Consider the following 16,968-nt stretch of genomic DNA (forward strand, 5'->3'; position numbering starts at 1 on the left):
CATCGGATGCATTCCTCCAGCCTTTTGAATTTAAGGCAGACAGTGTGGTCTCTGCTTTTCTCTAGAGTACTTACTGGTGATCTAAGCTGACATAAAATGCTACATCCTTATTATTCATCTTTCCTAATTGCTCCTTACATCTCCTAGATGGAGGGTGATAAACATCACAGCTCAGGTTTTTACTTAGTGACTCACGTGGCCTATAGAATAAGCAAACGATTTTCCTCCACAAACTTGGACTGCATTATTTTTTCCCTACCTAATAAGTTGGTTGACTATGCCAACTGTTGTTTTAAATTTAATAGTACCATATTCCCTAAGCATGATAAATGCAGCCTGGCTTCTCTCTCTCTTTTCTTTAACTTGCCCCTGAGTCAGCTACAAGAAATGACTCTGACCCGTAAAATCATTATGCTCACAAAGCAAACAGAAGGTCTAATCCTCTCCTTAAGAGTCTTCACTAGGTCTCCCTGCTTCCTGGATTGGACTCAAATTCCTGGATCTCACGTTCAAGGCCACCTGCTAGTTTGCCAACATCTGCTTCAGGCTATTTCTTCAAGACAGAATAAAGTGTGAACGTCACACATCAACTCTTAGCAAGGCCTGAAGACGTAACTTCTGCCAAGAAGAAAAGATTTTGCAGAAACAATGGTGAATCAAGACTCTACAAAGGTGTATGTTCCTCTCACTGCCAAGATAAAATTTCATAATTGACTCCTGAGTTCATTTCTAACTTACCTCCAGCAGAAGTTCTACTTGAATAACATCTGAAGGATCAGACATAAATACAGAACTGTCTGGTAAGGATGGTTAGGTCTGGGCCAATTTGCAGAACTGCTTACAGAACTGATGATCATCCAAAATTACTCACCTTGAGGACATTTCATCCTAGAGACAGTCGAGGGTACTCCAGGTAAACGTGGAGCAACAGAAAAGCAAACATCCCAGGATGAAATGTGACCTGGAGCGTTGGGTGTAGCACATGATACAGCACAAGCTGAAATTTCTCCTGCTTAAAGCTGACGTGTGTGTGTGTGTGTGTGTGTGTCTGTGTGTGTGTGTGCCCTCAGACATGTCCAGCTCTCTGCGGCACCAGGCTCTTCTGTCCATGGAATTTCCCAGGCAAGAATACTGGAGCAGGTTGCCATTTTCCCCTCCAGGGGATCTCTCCAACCCAGGGATTGAACCCAAGACTCTTGAGTTTCTTGCATTGACAGACAGATTCTTTACCTCTAGTGCCACCTGGGAAGCCCAAAGCTAACCTAAATATTTTCCAATTGTTTAGGTTCTTAATATACTAGAGCTGTACTGCCCTGCGTGGCAGACCACGTGTGCCTATCTAAATTTAAAATTCAAATGTAGAATTCAGCCCTTCCGTTGCACTAGCCACGTTCCATGGACCCCATAGACACGGGGGGCTCATGGCTACCAGAGTAAAAGCACAGATAGAGAACATTTCCATCATAGAAAGGTCAAGTGGACAACACTGTTGAAATCTCCATTCCCAGGTATATTGCAAATGATTACCACCCTCAAGCATGCCACTTTGGCATAAAGATCCTTTTGAGCGGAAGACAGTTAGGAAACAGCAGACACCGGAGAAGCTCTCTGCCCTCCACCTGGCAACTCTGATGAGGGCCTGGCCCTCTGTCCTAGCAGGAAGGGAAGGACAACCTGTACCTCCGGAGATGGTGACCGAGCCAGGATGTCTGGATAGACTAAACCTCACCGAGGACCCCGTGGCCCCAGTAGTGTCCGCAGGTACTACCTTCCCATAGCGTTCCACCCCTGAAAGCCCAAAGCCTGTTTCCTCTGTCTCGGCACTTGTCCTCAGTTTATCATCGTTTGTTAAAATGGCATACATGCCCTCCGAGGCCCGCCCACTCCTAATCGACTGCCTCTTTGGGTCTTATTTTTTTTTTCTATGAAGGTCTCCTTTCACGGGAGAAAAGTTAAAATATTAACAACAAGTAGAATTTGTCTTTCCTCCTGTTAATCTGTCTGTCTTTTGTCAGTTTAATTCTCAGCCTCGTACCCTCAAGGGCAGAGGAAAGGCTTTCTTGCCTCCGTTACACAATTTTCCAAGAATAACTAAGAAATACAGCCTAATTTGGCACAGAGGCTGAACCTCTGAGGTTGATGGAGCTTGTGTGTCTTAGGTACAGAGGATATGTCCAGTCAGGTGACATCACCTGGCCACCTTTCCAGGGGGTTTCTATAATTTTATTCTGAATAAAAACTTCAATTGAAAAAAGATATAGGGGAGGTATTTGAATCTTATTTGCCATTTGTGCCATTTAAATCCTAGATTATTGACAAAGCCCAACCACATTTCTGTTCTTCTTACAGGACTTTAAAACAATATTATAAGTTACAAACTAAATCAAAGATAAAATATAAGCAAAATGTATTACTAGGTTAAGCATGTATGTTTCGAGAGCTGACAGAAACATTAGAGGCTGCTGCTGCTGCTGCTGCTGCTAAGTCGCTTCAGTCGTGTCCGACTCTGTGCGACCCCATAGACGGCAGCCCACCAGGCTCCCCCATCCCTGGGATTCTCCAGGCAAGAACACTGGAGTGGGTTGCCATTTCCTTCTCCACATTAGAGGCTCTCTAATCTAATTTCAGTTTTTGGTGATGAAAACTCTATGACTCAGAAAGTTTAAGTACCTCTCCCAAATTCTCCAAGCTATTGTGCAGGAATTAGATATCTTATATCCAGACTCAATGCAGCTTGTGTTTTTTCTTTATGTTGTGATTATAGAAGAGGAATCATATTTTTATTTTATATATATTATACAATTACATAAAATTATATATATCTTTATATTTATTATTATATTTTTGTCAGAAATGTGGGCCTTTTCAAGTCTTTGAGATTAGAGCTATTGAAAAAAGCCTGTCACTTCATTTATTGGTGGTTGATACATAAGTGTGCAAATACGCACACACACGACTAGATGTTGTATTTCCTCTCAGCCTAACTTCCTGAATAGGGATGAATAAGGTGAATTCCATGATCTCAGACACAGTTCAGTGTGACTTATTTGGTAAATGCAGGGAGAAAGGATGGAGGAATATGCTCCTGGATTTTATGTAGGAGAAAGTGAGAACACACACAGCGCCCTCTGCAAACGTGACAAACGTGAGCAGTGCTTTCATCACTGGAGATTTTAATAATGATTCTGTTCCCTGATCTCATCAAACTGACCAAGGAGAAGAGGTTGCAGTTAAATTACATAAGTTCATCCTCACCCTCGTACTGATGCAACAACAGCTGAAGTAGAAGATCAGTCATAGCTAAGCCGATCAATAACAGAATCTAAGTTTTCACTGATTTATTTTATTCGTGTTTTTAACAAAGCTGCGGAGAGACTTCCCTGGTGGTCCAGTGGCTAAGACTCCATGCTCCCAGCCTAGGGGGCTGGGATTCAATCCCTGGACAGGGAACTAGATCCCACATGCTCCAACTAAGATCAGTTTAGTTCAGTCTCTCAGTCGTGCCAACTCTTTGAGACCCCGTGGACTGCAGTTCACCAGGCCTCCCTGTCCATCATCAACTCCCGGAGTTTACTCAAACTCATATGCACCGAGTCGGTGATAGCATCCAGCCATCTCATCCTCTGTTGTCCCCTTCGCCTCCCGCTTTCAATCTTTCCCAGCATCAGGGTTTTTTCCAGTGAGTCAGCTCTTCACATCAGGTGGCCAAAGTATTGGAGTTTCAGCTTCAGCATCAGTCCTTCCAATGAACACCCAGCACCGATCTCCTTTAGGATGGACTGGGTGGATCTCCTTGCAGTCCAAGGGACTCTCAAGAGTCTTCTCCAACATCACAATTCAAAAGCATCAATTCTTCCGCAGAACTTATATTCAACTCTCACATCCATACATGACTCCTGGAAAAACCATAGCTTTCACTAGACGGGCCTTTGTTGGCTAAGAGCTTGTGCAGCCAAATAAATAAAATAAATACTTCTTTAAAAAAACAAACAAACAAAAAAACAGTCGTCAGAGACCTGCGGAGGCCAGCGCGCGGGTGGAGCGGGACTGGGTCAAGGACACCCAGGAGTCGGGAGCCCGCTGCCGGCTAGGGCGCGGGGCGCGCAGCCCGGAAGTCCGCCGAGATCTGTGACGCCTGCGGCCGCGCGGGGGCGACTGGGAGCCCGGAAGTCGCCGTAGGCGGTGGCGCCCGAGGTGGCGCGGGGACGGCTGGGAGCCCGGAAGTCCGCGGATGGCGGGGGTTCCCGGCTGCCTGGCGGTCCGGGGCTGCCGACCAGGTAAGCGCGCTCCCGGCCTTCCGGGGCATGGCCGTCCGGGCAGGGACCGCGGCCGCGGTTGCCGGCGCCGCCGTGGTGGCGGTGCTCTCGGCCGCGCTGGCGCTCTACGGGCCGCCGCTGGATGCAGGTACTCGGCCGCGGGTCCGGGCGGGGGGCGCCGCCGTGGGGCCCCCTGGGCGTATGGAGGGGGGCCGCCGAGTGACCCCGAGGGCCCGGCCTCGGCTGCTGAAGAGGAGGGAGGAGGAGCAGGGTGAGCCGGACCAGCGCGTCCTCGGTGATCGGGGTGTTTGTTCCTCACGAGTGTATGGAGACGTTCTTCCACCGTCGGTTGGCCTGTCGCCTCCCTTGTCACGACGGCGTGGGGAGCCTGCTGCCCTCCGCCGTGGTAAAGAGGGGGCTGTGAGCCAGGCTCCCCCCAGAAAGGGGCCGCGCCCCTCGTCAGCGGGCACCCCGGGGCAGAGCTGTGGGGGGCCAGGCGCCCCATTCCCTCAGCTGCTGCGCTCCCTCAGGCACGCCAGCCCAGGCCCCCCGCCCACGGTTTGTTTGGAGATATTTTGTTGCTCGCTATTTGTCTAAAATCCATACGCCGGGCTCTAGTCTGGCAAGATTTCTCTTTGAGTCAGCTTGAGATTTCATCATTAGGCCCACTTGCTGAACTTTTTACCAGCAAAAAACAGAATTACAGGTCACTGACTTCCCCTCCCGGCCTTACGGCATCTCCAGTTTAATTTAAAGATTGTTGTCACCGGTTCCAAATTAGCCGCAGTTCACATGAAATTGTTGAGACTGCAGAGTTGTGAGTGGCAAGTAATTCTAGAAAACAGCCCGGAGTAAAGAAATCTATTTAACTTAACTCAACTCTCCTCAGACACATTTGTTTAACACGAACAAAAACCAGACAGGTTTGACCTGTTCCTCCAGATTCAGAACTGTATGAAGACAAATTGCTTAATGGGGTAAATTTCAAGTTGCCTCTCCTCAAGGCCTTTTAATCCTTAGGAGCTTTGGTGTGTGTTCAGTATTTCTGTGGAAAAGTCCAAATGGTGTATGTTAGAGGGCCAGCTGAGACTTCCTTTTCCGTGAAGTGTAGGGAAATTTAGTTGATCTTCCTTTGGCTCTTTCTCGAACACACTCAGGTGAATGTTATGGATGAGCAATGTGGGTTATGCTTTGCATTCATACAATTATGAATAAACTAAAACTGCTGTACTTCCCAACAGTGATGTGCTTTTTTTTTTCCCCCAGCAGTGATTTTTTTACTTTACCCATCACAGATTGCTTTTAGAAGGCACATGAGAAGGATTTGACTTGTCTTTTGATTGGTGGTGTGATTGATTTTTTAAAAAAATTCATTTTTTTTTCTGTCTGAAGATGACAGCAGTTTGGTAAAACGGTGTATTCTGCCCAGGCTTATCCATTCGTAACCGTGACGTCTTTGCAGGTCTGTCTCTGAGCCTCAGTTTCCTTGTCTGTAAAAGGATAAACTGTCTTCCAGTGAAGAGTGAACCACGACGCCTTTAATTCATCAGACATTTACTGAGTGGCTTATTCTGTGCCAGACTCTGTCTGAGGTGGTTGAGGTTGAAGTTCAGCCCTTAAGTCACAGATGGGAACCCTACCTACAGCATTCTGCAGAGGTAGAGGGGTAGTCTTAGGGGTATTTTGTGTGTAGCTAGGTGCTTAGATTAAAGCTATGGTAACTGATAAAACCCAGAACATTGTAAGGAACCCAGAGTAATCCTCCAGTGACTGGTAAGGTTGGGTTCAGCTTCCAGTCTTTAGGAAGCACCTGTGTTTACTGTTCTGGGACATTTGGAGGGGCGGCCATTCTCTGATGTGCTCATATTGACCAGTCATGTTGAAACAGGTGCCTGGAGAGCACCTTGACCGCACAGACGGCCGTCAGTGGTCAGCAGGGCCGCCCTTAAATTCTTCTGTAACAGCTGGGGTTCCTGTCCTGCAGCTGGCTGGGGTGCCCACGCAGGAGTGTCTCACAGCCATTGTGCACAGTGGGAAGAGAGCGCATGGCTGGGACTTCGGGGTGCAGACGGGACTGAGGTGGGGAAGGAGTGAGAGCTGGTTGTTGGCCCAGCACCTCGGTGGCGTGTCAGGTTGGGCTGGAATTGAGGGTCAGTGGCTAGGCTGACGGTTGAGCAAGCCTTGTGCCTTTTCATGGCCAAAGGTTTACAGCGGTTCTGTTTGGAGTTTTAATCCTGTGTTGATTTGAAAGAAAGTGGGAACATGTTTGATTGGATGGTAATTAATATTCTTTTTACATCTTGGGTCTAAGCATCTGACGTATCAACTAAGGAGGCATTTACGTCTACTCGCTAAAGAATATTACTTGAATAATTTTGTTGAATGAAAAGTAAAACAGTACAAGCAATATTAAGATAAAGCTCTTTTACCATATGGAGCTGAGTCAGCCTCTGGTCTTCACTTGAACTTATAACCCATGTGTAGTTTTTCTCCACTGCTGAGATAATGAGAAGATAAAAATACTGGATGCCTTTTTTGTGGAAGTGTTGTTCGTATCAGCAAAGATGCTTTAATTCTAGAGAAAATGTGTGCTTTATTATCTATTCATACATTGGGCTCTACAGAACACAGAATTTCTCTCACAGTTGAGATGTTTTAAATAATATGGCAAAACATACAGCACAGGAAGTTTTTCAAGAAAGACTGATTAAAATTAGCTGTTTGTAGACAGTTTAGGGATCAGACTATTTTAAAGTGCCACTTTGGGGACTTACCTAGCTGTCCTGTGGTTAAGATTCCATGCTTCCACTGTGGGCGGCCCAGGTTCGATCTCGGGTCAGGGAACTAAGATCCTGTGTGCTTTGTGGCACAGCCAGAAAAGTAAAAAAGCCGCTTTGAGCCCAGTGTAAGATGTGTTCTTTATTTAGAATGCCGTTTCCATGTTACTTGATTAGTATCTAACTGAGTATGGGAGCCAAGGATAGGACACTAAATTGGGAAGAACATGAACCTGTCTGGCTTGAATAGACAGTGGAAATAACAGAGGGGGAGAAGAGACCTAAGAAGCTTGCAGGAAGATTGTGGTGCAATATGTGTGGCTCAGTGAGTAACAGTGCCTTTAGGAAAGCTTTCTGAAGACCTCAGTAGATTCCCACGACGCCTGGCACACTGCAGAGTAAACCTGGTCCTTAACCGGGCGTTAGTGTTGTGTTGCTGTTTCTAAACCTCATTTCTTATGGAGAAGAAGTAAGGAAACCACTGGATAACAGTCTGCAGCGTTCATGCTGAGTCAGCTTGGGGAAGTGTTTTGATTAACGTCTCTTTTTTTATATATATTGATAGCTGTTTACCTTTCTGAACATTTTCCTGTTTTTCAGTGTTAAAAGGAGCACTCTCGCTGCATAAAGCACACTCAGTAAAGGACATGGAGAATACTCTACAGCTGGTCAGAAACGTGGTGCCTTCTCTAACCACCAAGAAGCACAAAGGGCAGGATGGAAGGATCGGCGTGGTGGGAGGCTGCCGGGAGTGAGTGACGCATCAGCCACCCGCCCATCTGTCTGTCTGTCTGTCTGCTGGACTCCAGGAATCATTTCCAAGGGTCGGCTGATACCATGACAGCATTTTCCCTTGAGGAACATTTGGTTGAACAGCAGAGAAAGCAGGGGGCCCTGGCCTGGCAAGGTGACCGTGGCCGCGCGCCATTGCTCTCGGGCTGGGTTCTGCCCCTGGGGCTCCGGCCTGTGCTTACCTTGAGCACGCTCTCTCTACGGAGGCCTTTGGAGAACTCTCCCTGCCTTCTCAGGCCTCCGGATTTTTTGTTTTTTGGTTTTCCCCCTAACCCGCGTCCCCACCCATCCAACAGAACCCCAGTCCTGTTCAGTTGGTGTTGCTTTTTCTCTTACTTGTACCTGTGGGCATCTCCGGTAAATCCAGTGCTTTCTGTGTCTGTATTAGTCTAGAGAGAAGTGTCATCTTTATAATATTAAGTCATCTCATCAAGTATATATCTCTGCTATTCTTTAATAGGTTTTAAATTTTTCCCTGTAGAGTTACCATGTGTTTTAGGAATCAACCTTATAAGGCTAATTCCTAGAAAGTTTATGATTTTTGCTGATATTGTAGATGCTATTATATTTTGCAATTAATTATTCCTGGAACTGAAACAGGTGTTTTTCAGTTGATAGAAACCTTGCTGAACTAGTATGTGCGAGGAGATTGTTTTTCTGTTGCGGTCTGGAGAGCGCTTGCCTCGTTCTGAATGTGACTGTGCTCTCCCTCAGGTACACCGGGGCCCCCTACTTTGCAGCGATCTCAGCTCTCAAAGTGGTATGTTTGCTTATAGCTTGTTTGTTAGGAATTTTTTAGTGAAAGTGTCGGATCATTTAAATATGACTGCAGCACATGTTTTCTGATAGAAATCTAAATAATGTTTTGGGTAACCTTGGGTGAGAGACACCTTTAAATCTACCCTGACCTTTTGTGTAGCCACAGAGTAACTCAGATGGGGACTCATTTTTCTCTTAAATTGAACTTTTATTAGAATCGCCCCTTGCCATGGTGATCCCGGGCTGCCTTTTCAGGCCTCGCATAAGCAGTGGACATCTTTCCCCAGTGGCCCCTGCCCGGGCATTTTGATCACGCGCACCCTGAAGGCCTGGTGGCCCGGGAACCGTGACGTGGGCCGTGCAGCCCGCACACCGCATAGTGATGCCGTCTGGCTGGGTGGTGACCCGCCCCTTGTTCAGTCGCTCGGTCGTGTCCGGCTCTTTGCGACCCCCTGGACCGTAGCGTGCCAGGCTCCTCTTGGGCGGCAGCAGTGTCCGCCTTTCATTTCTCAGGCTCTGCCGCTGGCCAGGGCCTTCTCAGCCGCCTGCTGGCAGGGGGCGCTCCTGTGGAGCATGCTGCGGGGTCGGGGCGGTTGCGGCAGGGCCACGGGCTCTCTGGCTGTCCGTCAGGCGAGTCCCGCCTTAAGGCGGCCTTCTGTGCCCCTGCCCAGGGCGCGGATCTGTCCCACGTGTTCTGCACCCAGGAGGCCGCGCCTGTGATCAAGGCCTACAGCCCGGAGCTGATTGTTCACCCCGTGCTGTGAGTGGGGCGTGGGACCAGGGCTCGTAGCCGCTCTCCTTGGCCACGGGCGTCCCCGGACAGGGAACGCGGGGTGCGCATCAGGCAGGTGCGGTTGTTCGTGGGCTGGTGGTGGGCAGCGGCACAGGGCATGGCATCTGGTGAGGCCCGCAGACACAGGGTGGGTGGGGAAAGGGTGTAAGAGCTCACGCTGGAGGCACTCAGCCTGCATGCTCAGGACGGGCCAGGTGACCAGAGAGGCTCCGGGCCGCGCAGTGCAGGTCGTGAGCGTCTTCGTAAGGGCTTTGGCTTTCACTTACATGAGACAGGGGAGCCCACGGGTTCTTCAAGCACCTGCCTAGCTTTGTAAGCTTCACAGAGGCTCTGTGGAGTCTCAGGCTTTAAAAGGCTCGTCGGGCCATTGTGTTGAGAATAAGCCCTTGGGGCCCAGGAGTGCCAGGGGTCCCACTGGGAGGCTGTTGTCGGGTCCTGGGGGTGCCCTGCAGAGGAGAAGGGCCGGGTGGATGGTGTTTAAACCGGGAGGCAGGGTGTGTGTGGGTGGGGAGGGCCTGGTGTGCAGGCAGCAGGGAGCAGACGGGGGTGGGGGCCGTGGGGGAGGCCAGGAGGGCGCCCCACTGCTGAGTGAGAGCTTTGTGGATGGTCCTGGAGGAGCCCCGGCCCGGGTCCTGGGACAGGAAAGGGACCTTGGGGTTTCATTCATAAAGGAAACAGACACGTGGAAATAAGCCGTTGGCGCGTCTCTTCCTTGTTCAGGGACAGTCCCGACGCCGTCCACGACGTGGAGCAGTGGCTGCCCCGACTGCATGCCCTGGTGGTGGGGCCCGGCCTCGGCAGAGACGACGCTCTTCTGGAAAACGTCAAGGTAACCGTGGGCTCTCCCAGGAGACTGCTCTGATCGCGGGAAGTCTGAAGCTCATCCTGTTTCCTGCTGCTTGTCATCCTGTGAGGCTTGTGGTGGAGGAGTTGAGTTTAGGGGACAGAGGAGGGAGTGTGAGGAGAGAGATGCCCGTAGAACAAGACCGCGCTGGGCGGGCCCCCTCCTGAGCACGGGCCCCCGTGCTGTGGCCGGAGGCGGTCACTGCGGGTCCCGCCGTGATGCGGGTCCCAGCGTCTGGGCCGAGTGGTGTTCGCAGTGGCCCGGCTCAGGTCCTCGCGGTCCCCTCCCTGCTGGGAAGCCCAGCAGCCTGCTCAGCTCCCAGTCTGGTGCTCCTGTGAGGGCGGCGCCCCCGGTCACAGAGAGCCATGTCTGTGGAGCGCTCTGCACGGGCCTGGTTGGCGCAGGACTCGGAACAGCTGGTGCCCAGGGGCGTCCCTGTCACCGTGACCCAGGGGAGGGGGCGCTTCTGAGTTCTGACGACCGCACGGGTCGTGTAAGCCGTGCATTTGGTGGAGGTGTGTGTGTTGGTTGTCCTTTCCTAGCCATCTGATGGGTAAAGAACAGTTTACCCATCAGCGGCTGAGCAGCCGCTGTCCCTGCTCAGTGACAAGTCACAGGTGTGAGGACGTGACATCTCTAGCACCAACTTTCACTCCAAAGGCCGGAACGACACGTCATGGAAGGGGCCCTAACACGCAAGTTCTCACTGAATGCTGCTAAAGCCGACACACGCCTGCCCTTAAACTGTTCTTTACCCATCAGATGGCTAGGAAAGTACAACCAACACACACACCTCCACCAAATGCACGGCTTACACGACCCGTGCGGTCGTCAGAACTCAGAAGCGCCCCCTCCCCTGGGTCACGGTGACAGGGACGCCCCTGGGCACCAGCTGTTCCGAGTCCTGCGCCAACCAGGCCCGTGCAGAGTGCTCCACAGACATGGCTCTCTGTGACCGGGGGCGCCACCCTCACACGAGCACCAGGCGGTGGGGTGGGGCTGACCAGGACGTGTGTCTTTGACGCCGACAGTCGGCCCGTTTATCGTGCACGGTATGGTCGGGGGCGCCCCTCCGGCAACCTCTCAGCGCGTGTGTCCTTCTGGACCCACAGACCCACTGCCGGCCGTGCAGGAACCGAGCTGCAGAGGGAGGTGACTGATGCGAAGGGGTGTTTGTTTACAGACGGTCCGTGGGGAGGGTCTGTCCTCACCCACCCAGATGGCGGAACGCAAGCAAACTTTGACATGTTATCTGGCTGGAATACCTTAACTTTAATTTTTTCTTATAGCCGTCTTACAGACACGTGGGCTGTGCTCAACCAAGGAATACTGTATCCAAAATACTAAAATGATGTTTATAGACACATGAAAACATAATCTGTATCAAGAGGGATTGAGGGTGAATTTAAGGTGATGAAAGCCGGGGTTCTCTGTGCTTTGAGTTCTTGTCTCTGTGACTTTTTAAAAATTCATAATGTTTATCTTAAAAAATAAGCCCTCCTCTGCAGCGTGTGCGTCAGAGGTCGGGAGTGAGCCAGCGTGGACCTGCTGGCGTGTCTGCGGCACTGACTGGCCCAGCTAACACGCAGGCGTGCCCCCTGCTCGCCCCCTCGGCCCCCCACGGTGCTGCCCGATCACAGACACTCAGTAGGTCTTTCCTGAGAGAGTTCGCCGTCTGGTGGGATCTGTTCAACAGCCTGTCTGCAACTGGGCAGAAAGGGTGTGAGGCTCCTTTCTCGACTGATGAAAATGTCGTCCTGAAACTGTGGTGATGGCTGCAAACTGTACGCTTTAATGAATGAGTTGAGTGGCATGTAAAAGTCTCAGTAAAATTCAAAAAAAGCAAATTCTTCGCTACATGACCACCCCAGGGATGTAATTTAGCTTCTCCGGGATTCAGTTTCCTACTTTGCTTTTCAGCAGTTTTACCGAGATTTTTACGTGCCGTACAGTTCACAGTTGGCAGCCATTGCCACAGTCAGTTTTAGGACACTTGCATCAAGCCAGAAAAGAGCCTTGTTCACTGTTGATGGTTACAGTCACTCATTTCAAGACACACGAAGTGTGACTTAGGAGAAGTGCATAAAAACAAAAGAGCCGGGCACTTCTTGAGACGTCAGGTTTCTGACCCTGAATCCTGAGGGTCCGTAACTGTTAGGAATTTGGAGATGCTCGCTTGGGGTCGGCCTCCGTGGAATGGCCTGGGCCCCAGCACTGCGTGGTGGTCCCGTGGCTCGTGTGTTCAGGGTCCCATGCCGGCCCTACCGAGGGTCTTCTCTGACTGTGTTTTGCACTTGCCTTATGATTTCCCGTGTGTGCTGATGGCCCGGCGTGCAGTCCGTCAGCACTGCTGCTCCTTTCCGCTTTCCTTGGGCCACGGGCTCGGTGCTCAGCTGCCTCTCTTCCTTGCAGGGCATCCTGGAAGCGTCCAAGGCCAGGGGCGTCCCCGTGGTCATCGACGCGGTGAGTGTGGCCCCTGCCCTGCCCCCTCCTCATCGCGGCCCCCGCGCCCGCCCCTGAGTGAGCTGAGTCCTTGTCCGCAGGATGGGCTCTGGCTCATCGCCCAGCAGCCGGCCCTCGTCCAGGGCTACCGGAAGGCGGTCCTCACCCCCAACCACGTGGAGTTCGGCAGACTGTCTGAGGCCGTGGTAAGTCAGCCAGCCACAGGCAGGTGACTGCGTGCATTCCAGGGCATCCTCCGGTCAGTGTCCTTGACGGGCTGAAAGCCGGCGATGGACTAGGGGATCAGCCTGGCCTCGGGCCCCACCCCAGGCGATTGCTTCGTCCCTGCCCTGCATCCCCTCCTCTAAGGTGGGGTGGGATGGGGTCACGTCATAGAGTTTGTGAGGACGAGATCAAACTGTACCGCTGACCACACAGCACGGGGTTAGGTGCTGCTGCCCGCACGCTGCTGAGAAGCTGACTCGGTCAGTCAGCCCTCACTCAGCGCGGTTCCTTCACACGTGCGGCGCTGCCTCTGGATTCGGCCAGCCTGATTGTAGTTACTGTGGAAGAAAGCCCACGTGTGAGGGCCGCGCCATTCACACCGAAGTTGTCAAAGGGTCAGCTGTGTCTGTCCACCCAGCATCCTTGCATGTGAGCGCCCATGTGTGTCTGCTCTTTATCCTTCCGAGCTGCGTCACTCGGGCACACTTTCAGACTCCCTGCCGTGGGCCGGGGTCCTGAGTCTGCCAGGACCAGGTCGGGGCGGGCGCCCTGCGGTGTTTGTGCCTCGAGCGCCGTGTTGCTGTCAGCCTGGAGCACGGGTGGCCTAGGCCTGTGGGGGCCAAGCTCAGCTGGCTGTCAGCAGGCCCCGGACAAGTCGGGACCCAGGCAGGTGGGCTCTTCCATGTCCGATGAGGACTGTGTCTGTGGTCCTGTCTAGCTGGGGGCGCCCCTGGATGGCGGGGACCGTCACGGAGCTGTGCGGAGACTCAGCCAGGCCCTGGGCAACGTCACCGTGGTGCAGAAGGGGGAGCAGGACGTGATCTCGGACGGCGAGCAGGGTGAGTGAAGTGAGTAGGGTGAGTGGCCGCAGGCATCACACCACCTGTCGGCACCACCCCGGAGGGACCGCTTGTCCACAACCTCAGGAAGCCTGTCTTGTCCTGTTTCTCGGTGTTCTGCACAGGGAGGTGCTGGCCTGGGCTGACCCCCGCGTGGCAGCTGACGCTCTGTCCCTGCCGTGTGCGGACGGCCCAGGGAGGGCCGCCCCCGCCTCACTGCCGACGCGGGTACTGAGTGTCTCCCTGCTGCTCGTTCAGTTTTACAAAAGGGCCCGGAAAGGGGAGACACCAAGGAGGGGCCGGGGGCGCGGGAGCCCCCAGGCACGAAGCACAGCCTCGGGGGCCGCCTGCCCGCGTCCTCACCGGGGCTCCGGGCCCAGTGCATGACGCCTCTGCTCCCTGCAGGGTCCTCCCGCTGTGAGGGCCCCCCGGTGGCACCAAGCACAGCGGCAGTGACCCGAGAGCTGGACACCTGGAGCCAGACGGGTGCAGGGCTGCTGACCGGGCCATGGGGGGCAGGGCGGCGCGGCTTGGGCACGAGTGTGTGCTCGCACACACACTCACACACCGCACACACTCTGCACAGGAGACGCGGCGAGCATTCTCCAAGGGACCCTGAGGCCTGTGGGTTCTTCAGATGCTAGAAGGTGCTCTGAACCCTGACACAGTCAGAGTCACGACTGCTTCAGACATTTTCAAAGAAACGGAAACTTCTCACAGCGCAGACTGGTCCCACCTGGGGCACCACCAGCTCCGTGTCTCCTGGCGGATGGGGCCCTGGGGGTGGGTGTGCTCGTCCCCTCAGATCCGGGTGCTGGTTGGGGGGCAGCCTCCTGCCGCGCTCGCCTGGAGAGGTGGCTGCGTGGGGACGGCGGGAGGAGGGGGTGGAGGGCGCCCCAACACGCATCCTCTTCTCTGCAGTGCTCGTGTGCAGCCAGGAGGGCAGCGGCCGCAGGTGCGGGGGGCAGGGGGACCTCCTGTCGGGCTCCCTGGGCGTCCTGGCACACTGGGCCCTCCGTGCTGGCCCCCAGAAGACTGGCGGGTAAGTCCCGTCTCCTCCGTCCTGTTTGAGCAGCTCGTACGTATACTAAGGAGCAGGCTGAACGTTCCCGGTGAAACACCGGTGTCACGGGGAGAGCTCCCAGGGCAGTCTGGTTGATCCCTGATGCCGGTCTGGCCACAGGAAGTCGGCCCCGTTCCCCTGGCTGGATGGCCTGGGGGACACTGGTGGTTCTCCCTGCTCCCACCTCTGCTGGTGTGGTAGGCGCTCCCCAGGGCTCCGCAGCGCCTGCTCTCGGAACAGCTGTCATGGGGGGGGACATGAGGGTCGGGGGAGCGCTGGTGTGGGAGACGTTCCCCAGGGCTCCGCAGCGCCTACTCAGAACAGCTGTCAGGGGGGGGACATGGGGGTCGGGGGAGCTCATGTTGACAGATGAGTCTCCACAAGGCGGCCGGGCTCTGAGCTGCGGGGGCCCTTCCCCAGCCCCCACCTCTTGAGGCCTGGGCCTCTGCTCTCTGCACCCATCCTGGCCACAGTGATGGTGCCAGGCTGCAGGGTCACCAACCTGACCAGCACACTCATGGGGTGTCTGCAAATGGTGCTGGCAGGTCCAGCGATGTGGTGACCAGGTGTCCTCAGGTCTCAGTGAGCAGGTGCCCCGGGGTCTCAATGACGTGGCGAGCATGTGTCCTGGGGGGTCTCAGCGACATGGCAAGCACGTGTCCCCGGCCTCAGCATCCTCCAGGTCCTAGGACACAGCAAGCGCTGACGCTGACCAGGTGCTGTGTGTGGTCAGCTGGGGCGACAGCCGTGTCCTGACCCTCCCCACGTGGACAGCTGTTTCTGATGCTCGTCTGTCAGGATCATCCACATCCGGGTTAACGGCTGTGTTCCCTGTAGGGAGGCTGCCTCAGGGGCCCTTGGCCTTGAGCTTGCCAGCGTGGGTCCCGGGACGGCAGGGGGGACGCGCGGGGCGTGCGGTGGCCGCCCCTGAGACCTCTCCCCGCAGGCCCAGCCCGCTGCTCGTGGCTGCCTTCGGCGCCTGCGCCCTCACCCGGCAGTGCAGCCAGCAGGCCTTCCAGAAGCACGGCCGCGCCACCACCACCTCGGACATGGTCGCCGAGATCGGGCCCGCCTTCCGCAGGCTCTTCGAGACCTGAGCTGGCGCTGCTGGAGGGCGGGTGCCGTCCACCCGCGTCCTCCGAGAGGTCTGCGCTGTGCAGGTTGACACGGAGCGCCCCTTTGGAACAGCGCTTTCTGCCTAAACATGCGGAACGGTGCTGGTGAACTTTCCTCGGCCTCTGCAGCGTCAGAAAAGAACGTAGAACATCGTGTGACTAAACCGTCTGACGGCAGCTCAGCCAGGCCGTGGGCTCCGCTGCTGCCTGGAGCAGACCCCGCATCTGCGCGTGTTGGTGTGAGAAGGGCCCTCACTAGTGGGCCTCTCAGGGGTCCCATCTCTCATTCCAAGTGTTGTGAATCATGTTTTCTTTTTTAAGGTCCCGCAAAGGCTGTGGTGTTCATTCTTTAGCTCATTTTTACATTTTAATCGGTAATTAGGTCGGACGCACCTGGGCAGAAATATTCAGCATCGGTTGGTTAATTGGCTGAAGTGTTCAGAATAGTCAGCGATCTGTCAAAACTGGGAAATCGTGGAGGCCCCTGGGAAAACCACCGAAGGAAATGTGTGCAGGGCGGCTCTGGGTCACCTCACTTTCACGTGTCCGTGCAAAGGCATGCGTGGTGACGGCCCCCGCGGGGAGGGGTGCCCAGGGCTCCCAGGTCAGGTCCCAGATGGGGGCCCAAGCTGCCCTGCACCTGCTGGGGGGCAGGACAGCAGGGCCTCTGCCTCAGTGGGGGCGGTGCTCTCAGGAACGTCCTCAACACGTTCTCTCTGGGCGGAGTCGTCTCGGCGTCGAGTCAGCCTGTGTGGTCAGTGCTCAGTGGCCATCTCATTTCTCCGTGGGGTCGGCTACAGCGCGTGCACTTGAGTGCTCTATCCACATGCTCGTCGCGGGGCGAGCCTGACCTGTGTCCGTATGTCTGTCCTCAGTGACCCTGCTCTGTGGTCAGACAAAAGATCCTGCTCTCCTTGAACAGCTTGGGCTTAAGATTGCTTTAAAATTGTGGATCACTTACATCTAATTGTCGAAAAGCTTCGCTACTGTCAAGGACCTTTCTTCTTTGGGGAATTACACCTAAATCGTGGTTGTTATTAAAAGGCAGACATGGTTGATTTCA

The 16,968-nt window shown here is 54.0% G+C and overlaps 1 protein-coding gene across 12 annotated transcripts; it reads left to right on the top strand.

Moving 5' to 3' along the window:
* Positions 1-4,201: 4,201 nt before the first annotated feature.
* Positions 4,202-16,968, top strand: NAXD (NAD(P)HX dehydratase). 12 transcript variants are annotated; one of them, XR_014071818.1, is made up of 11 exons: positions 4,202-4,404; positions 7,634-7,784; positions 8,540-8,585; positions 9,256-9,344; positions 10,098-10,206; positions 12,634-12,684; positions 12,765-12,869; positions 13,607-13,727; positions 14,314-14,510; positions 14,649-14,769; positions 15,737-16,968. XR_014071818.1 is itself a non-coding variant. In XM_081551928.1 (10 exons), exons 3-10 carry the CDS (start codon positions 8,462-8,464, stop codon positions 15,885-15,887), a joined length of 825 nt encoding a protein of 274 aa, XP_081408054.1. In that variant the 5' UTR covers positions 4,202-4,404; positions 7,634-7,940; positions 8,437-8,461; the 3' UTR covers positions 15,888-16,968. The 12 variants fall into 12 exon arrangements, 11 of the variants coding, with proteins under 11 accessions (XP_081408054.1, XP_081408047.1, XP_081408049.1 ...); XM_081551928.1 differs by lacking the exons at positions 8,540-8,585; positions 14,314-14,510 and adding an exon at positions 8,437-8,539 and having other exon boundaries at positions 7,634-7,940; XM_081551921.1 differs by lacking the exon at positions 14,314-14,510.

The sequence above is a fragment of the Giraffa tippelskirchi genome, chromosome 12 (genome assembly GCF_054371585.1).
Source record: "Giraffa tippelskirchi isolate mGirTip1 chromosome 12, T2T-mGirTip1v1.2.pri, whole genome shotgun sequence".
NCBI lineage: Eukaryota > Metazoa > Chordata > Mammalia > Artiodactyla > Giraffidae > Giraffa > Giraffa tippelskirchi.

Bases quoted from the DNA above. Each gene is read 5' to 3' on its own strand.
- NAXD (XM_081551921.1), top strand. From the start codon at position 4,305: ATGGCCGTCCGGGCAGGGACCGCGGCCGCGGTTGCCGGCGCCGCCGTG. The intron at 7,785-8,539 runs GTGAGTGACGCA...GCTCTCCCTCAG, and splicing joins GTGGTGGGAGGCTGCCGGGA to GTACACCGGGGCCCCCTACT. The intron at 8,586-9,255 runs GTATGTTTGCTT...GCCCCTGCCCAG, and splicing joins CGATCTCAGCTCTCAAAGTG to GGCGCGGATCTGTCCCACGT.